Here is a 6,000-nt window from a genome sequence, read left to right as displayed (position 1 = left end):
ATCTCCCATCTTTGCCATAAGATGTCAGTCCAAATGACATTTAAATATCGAACAGGTAGTATTCATGCCTTATGAGAACTTGCCGACAGTGCCAGTCCAGTGCAAGTGTCAACACACTGCAGTAGTTGCTGAGAGCAGCCTTCACATACAGGCAGAAAGAGGGAGCAGGTGATGTTAATTCATAAGATGTATTGAAGGTGAATATACACTATGTATAATAAATGTATAGCTTGTGTTAATAATCATTTTATCTGGTTGAATAGCCTGGTGCAAGTCTTTCAAGTGGATGTCACTTTGGTGTCCTGTATGTCCCTACCCAGTTATCCACCCATTTTAATGTGGAATGCAAACAACGTTTTGTTTCTGACGAATCTCCACATCATTGAGAGGTGAATTCAATGTTAAAGAGCTGAGATAAACATCAGTGGTCAGCCCACAATTTGCTGCCATGACCTTTCACTTTCAAGGTACATACTATACCATGACATCACCAGGCCCAAAAGAGATTTTGGTCAGGCTACCCCGCTCTCTGGAATTGCAATACCTGTACCATTAGGTGGCAATAGCATCGTTTTAACAGCGGTGTGGAACAGTTATTTATAAATTATATACACAAACCCTCATTGTGAAACAGTCTATTAGTCAAAACCGGATCAAAATTCCTAAAGTAGTTTCTGAGCTTAGCTTTGACATACGGACAGTGTGGCGCGCGACAGTTTATATATGTATCGACAGAAGATAATAGAAAACAGAAGAAGAAGACAGCTGGTAGATAGCCCATGAATGTGTTTGCCTTACCAATTCGATTCACTTCCTCTCGAATATTTACAAACGTATTTCGTAGGTTTGATTCTGTTACATGTTACACAAATTTTCATAATAAGAATACCTCAGATTACACTCATACTAACACAAAAAACTTACATTCGTCACCTTTACTAAAAATACTGGGTAGTTACTGAAATATTCAACAATCAATGGGGAGTTTTAACACATTAGTGCAGACAAAATACACTTAAGGTACAAAATTATTTAAACAGCACGTAATAATTATGGATTCAGTTGTATCTAGTGGTTGCAATTGCTGAAGTGAATGAACAGATTTGGTTGTGATTGTTTGGCGACTTACAAATGATGTGATTTGGCATGACATTACTGACTATGAAAAACAGTAGATGAATGAGCTTGAGGATGAATAGGGTGAAGAGGTTGAATACTTAACTATGAATGACATGAAATCTGTTAGAACTGTGGTGGATCAGGACTACAATGAGGAGAGACAGTGAGAGAAAAAGATGCAGCATCTGATGTATGTTGCTGTGAGTACAGGCACATCTCTTCCTCGAAGATCAAATTATTTATCTTATGCATTAAAATTGTTCTTCGTCTCTCGTCAAATTTTCGAAGCTTTGTTGTAATATGTTCGCCAAAAGTAGAGCATTCATCGTGATGAACATTTCCCACGCTATCCAAAGTACTGTACGCTTGCATGGGCCTTGGTTCTTCTTTTTTCTTGCTTTTCATATTCTGTTGTTTAGCAGACTGGGAAACTTTTCGTTTGCGCGACCTTCCTTCTTCATTAGTGGCAGCACATGTGGCAAATTCCTCACGAGAAGTGTGATCTATACTTGATGCTTCTCCAAAAACATTTTGTGAAGAATCTTGGAGGTCTTCTTCATCATCAGAAATCTGAAATGGAAAATTAGGCTATTTTAATTATGGAAATTCATACACACAAGTATCTCACTTCACCATGATGTCTACTGTGTTATGCTGTATTTTGCTCACTTCGGCCTTTTACCATTTGGTCAAGATCTTAATGGATATACATGTGCCTCTCATGTGCCCCATCGCCCTGGTTATCAGCGACAGAACCACTCTTATTCAACACGGTATCACACTTATCAATGACATCATCATCACATGACATGTCATGCCTCTTTTCAATAACATCATCACGCTGCCACTCTCCTCCTATTCCTTTTCCGCTCCCTCCCTCCAGCCAATCTTAGCATAGCAAAATGGCTCTGAGCACTATGGGACTCAACTTCTGAGGTCATAAGTCCCCTAGAACTCAGAACTACTTAAACCTAACTAACCTAAGGACAACACACACATCCATGCCCGAGGCAGGATTCGAACCTGCGACCGTAGCGGTCGCGCGGTTCCAGACTGTAGCGCCAGAACCGCTCGGCCACCAGCGGCCGGCTTAGCATAGCAATTTAAAGGCATTAAAATGAAGCAGTCAATGAGAATGTAGTATTTTAGTGAGCATTAAAAACAGACAGTCAGCCACCTGAATTGCTTAAAAGTAGTGACATGTTGAAACATATTTTACTCTGAATTGCATAAAATGGCATCATGTTCAAAGATATATAGTATTTCCATATCGAAAAAAATATGTAAGCTTCACTAAAAGTGGCACCTTGTTCAAAGAAGTTTTGCCTCTGAATTGCTCACACATACATATGCACACACAAACACACACAGACACAGACACACACACACACATGCCTCAATATTTCGTCAATATTCCGGAAAAATGTATAAATACGCTAGCTTCGTCATTGGTAACACACACCGACTCACACCCACATACAGCTCAGAAACGTGTTATGCACTTCAGTGCAGGCACTTGCTGTATCGTAGAGAGAGAGAGAGAGGGGGGGAGGGGGGGGGGAGGGAGAGAGAATGAGGGAAGAGAGAGAGACCTTGAGCGCCAGTGTGGCGCAGAGAAAGTTCCTCATGTCTGTGGTGGACATGTCTCATTACAAGCCCAGTCAGCCACTAAGAGACGACACATGTCAACTGCAATATTGTTGAATTAAATCTATCTCTCCCGCATAAAGCACAAACAGTATTATATGTTACAGAGGGTATGGGTAGGAAAAAATCCAAAGAGAAATACTTTGATATCAAATTCATTTTAAAAAAGATTACATTCAGAAAGAAAAGCTAGATACACACTTGCTTGACAGTGCACATTTACATACACCATTCAGCATAGCCTATTACAACAAGCAATATTCAGAGATGAAATTGTTTAATGTTTTTACATTACATGTTTTTATATTTTTTCACATACTCACTGTCTGAGGAAGTATGATTGACAGTACTTGAGCACAACCATGAGTGGACAAACTAAATTATGTAAATTTCTGGTTCACAGAAAAGTATACATCATACTTGAATTCAGATAACGCAGGACAATGAGAACATACTTTTTTGTCGATTACAAATTTAATGTACTCAATCAGAAAGGAATGTTTTCGTATGAGTACATGGATTCACATACATTACAAGGCTGGTAGTGTGTTCAAGCTACAATTTACAATTACAGACACAATTTACAATTACTATTACAGTTAACATTGACAACTACAATCTACAGTTTAAATTTTTCACACACACACACACACACACATATTTAATTTTTTATATTTTCCACGTATTTACATTGTTTATCATAAAACCGTTCATCACCTTTTTCTTCTTCTTATCAGTGGAGTAGGGACCCCAAGCCAATATATTCACCTTATCTAGAAGAATAAAACATCTATCATCCTTGCTTGCTTTGCAGTTGTTTCAACTTTCAAATGAGGCATCCAGACTCAGTCTCAAATACATACATTTCTGCTCATAAATCGACAAATTCTGTAATAGGCCCAACAGTCAAATCGTTTTTCATTAATTAAACCTCTTTTTTTGTTTAATGTATAACCATAATAACATTCAATAAGAAGAATAGTCTAAATATCGAAAATAGCCATTCCCACTGCAATAGTTTTATCAAATACTACATGAAGCCTGTTCAGTTAAATGTCCAAAGGATTTTCTTCAAAAAATAACACTCCTTAGAAAATTTTATGTCTACCAGTGGCATATTATATCTGTTTTTTATGGGGAAACATGAAGTATCAACCCCAGTATGGACTTAATTCCTGATATCTGCATGTATATATTTGGAGTTTTAATGCAACAAATTAATCTATCAGTATATGTGTAGCACAGTTTTCCATGATTTTCCAGAAATTTGTTTAATGTATGACCATAATGACAGTGAATAAGAATAGTCAACATATCCAAAATAGCCATTCCTACTGCAATAGGTTTATCTAATACTACAAGAAGACTATTCAGTTAAATGTCCAACAAATTTTCTTCAAAAAATAATACCCCTTAGAAAATTAGGTTTGGTAATTAATGCAGGTCCTCCATATCAAACTTCCCAGGATGTCGCTAGTCTTATGTTCCACAGCTTTTGAACGTATTGCATGGGTTTTCCAAAGAAACTGTCATTTATCAGTTGGAAAAAATTCTCTCAAAACCATTGCTTGATCTCATATGTTTTTGTGCACTAATCTCAGTGTATGGCTCCATTCAAGAAGCTTGCCTGAATCATAAAATTTGATGAATCTCTTTTAAAACTAATTTATGATGTAAACATTATTTCAGATTCCTATAGTGAATAACAAAATTTTTCTTATTATACAAGATACAAAATAATTTCTTAGGTTACTTACTATCAAATAGTGATGACATTTTTTTCTGGACATAAGAGCAAATACGAATCGAGGGTAAGATACTGTAACATCGATCATATGTAAAGGCTATTCACATCCCGATGTACAATGTAAGATATGTTACTTTTGCTATCACAAATGGTCATGAATCTGTTGTAGGCTATGTATGTGTCAGGAAAAATAGACAGTATTGCCCCTAATGCTTCTTTCAACAAACTGGAATTGTTCAGTATTGGTAATAAGCTGCAATTGTGCTTAAGTAATTTTCAGCATCCCATGCCAAGCCATGTGAAGTAATGTAATGCACATAACACAGTTCATACATTTTAAGATATAGATTGTGAAATTTTTCGATAACATCAGCAACAAGTAGATCCGAAATTTTCAAATATAAATCGTAACAGTTTCCAAGTGTTTTACACTGAAATACATTACACATGTTTGTAAACTCTTTAGCAGTCGCCTTCCATTATTGTTTTCTCTTTCAATAAACTTTTAAACTTTTCTATTGATGGCAGGCGATCTTGCAGCAGAAATGATTCTTTGCTTGTATATTCTTATAGAAAAATACCTTTCTATTTAATGGAAATAAACTCATGTTCATTGGGAAAATATCTCCTTATTATCTTGAGTTCACAGTATTTCAGGTAAGATGCACACTTTTCATGGGGGTACTTTAAAAAATTTAGCGAATCAATAAATCTGAAATTTATATTGCATACCTTCTCTTGGTGCACTACTGAAATACAGTTCATAAATTATTAACTTTTTTCACATTAGATAGCAGAAGAGAAACACAATCTGGATTTAGTTTAACTTCTTCGTTTTCATCTTCTGTTATTTGTACCCACTAGGTATCCGGCGCTGTATCATGCATCATGTCTGTTGTAACTACTCAGATTACGGAATTTGAGGAGCACTGTATATTGAGACCTGCAGTGCACATCGCAACTGGGTGTACTGCACTTTGGTATGCACTGCTGAAATGACAGTGGTCCCTATATTTGACATCACCTTTCTCAAACAATTCCCTCCACATATGGCAAACTTCTATCAAGGCGAAATGCTAATTCTTTTCTCTGCTTATTATCATTTCTTTTATTCTGAAATTAAAGGTAATTTATGCTCTTACAACTGGGTACAGCTGTCCAATGAACCATTTCGTGCAGTCGCTGCCTTTGTACAATTTAAACTCGGAATATCCTTCGTCATAGGTTCAGCCAGGCTGAACAATGTGTACAGATGTATCTCTTCGGAATACCAGCCTGAGTCACTGCTAGAACCACAAGTAACAAGTGCTTCTAACATGCATTCCGTATTAGCATAAACTGCAAATGGCAGCTTCAGTTTTTTGCTAAACTTGATAAATTTTATAAATTCGTTCTTGTCACAAGGCATGACACTATTGGCTCGTTTACACTGTATACAGTCAACTAAATGAGCATCTAACTTATCACTGGAATGAAACTACCACAGA

At 36.6% G+C, this 6,000-nt stretch overlaps 1 protein-coding gene across 1 annotated transcript in view; it reads right to left on the bottom strand.

Moving 5' to 3' along the window:
* Nucleotides 1–986: 986 nt before the first annotated feature.
* The window catches only part of LOC126249669 (uncharacterized), a 67,296-nt gene continuing 62,282 nt past the window's right edge, over nucleotides 987–6,000 (bottom strand). The window contains exon 3 of the mRNA XM_049951351.1: nucleotides 987–1,689. Within this exon, the coding sequence (XP_049807308.1) occupies nucleotides 1,243–1,689 (447 nt within the window). The 3' untranslated portion in view covers nucleotides 987–1,242. The remainder of the gene's footprint in view (nucleotides 1,690–6,000) is intronic.

This window comes from Schistocerca nitens, chromosome 3 (assembly GCF_023898315.1).
Source record: "Schistocerca nitens isolate TAMUIC-IGC-003100 chromosome 3, iqSchNite1.1, whole genome shotgun sequence".
In the NCBI taxonomy this organism is placed as follows: Eukaryota; Metazoa; Arthropoda; class Insecta; order Orthoptera; family Acrididae; genus Schistocerca; species Schistocerca nitens.
The sequence above is the reverse complement of the archived record's forward strand: the minus strand, read 5'-3'. Positions and strand labels throughout refer to the sequence as shown.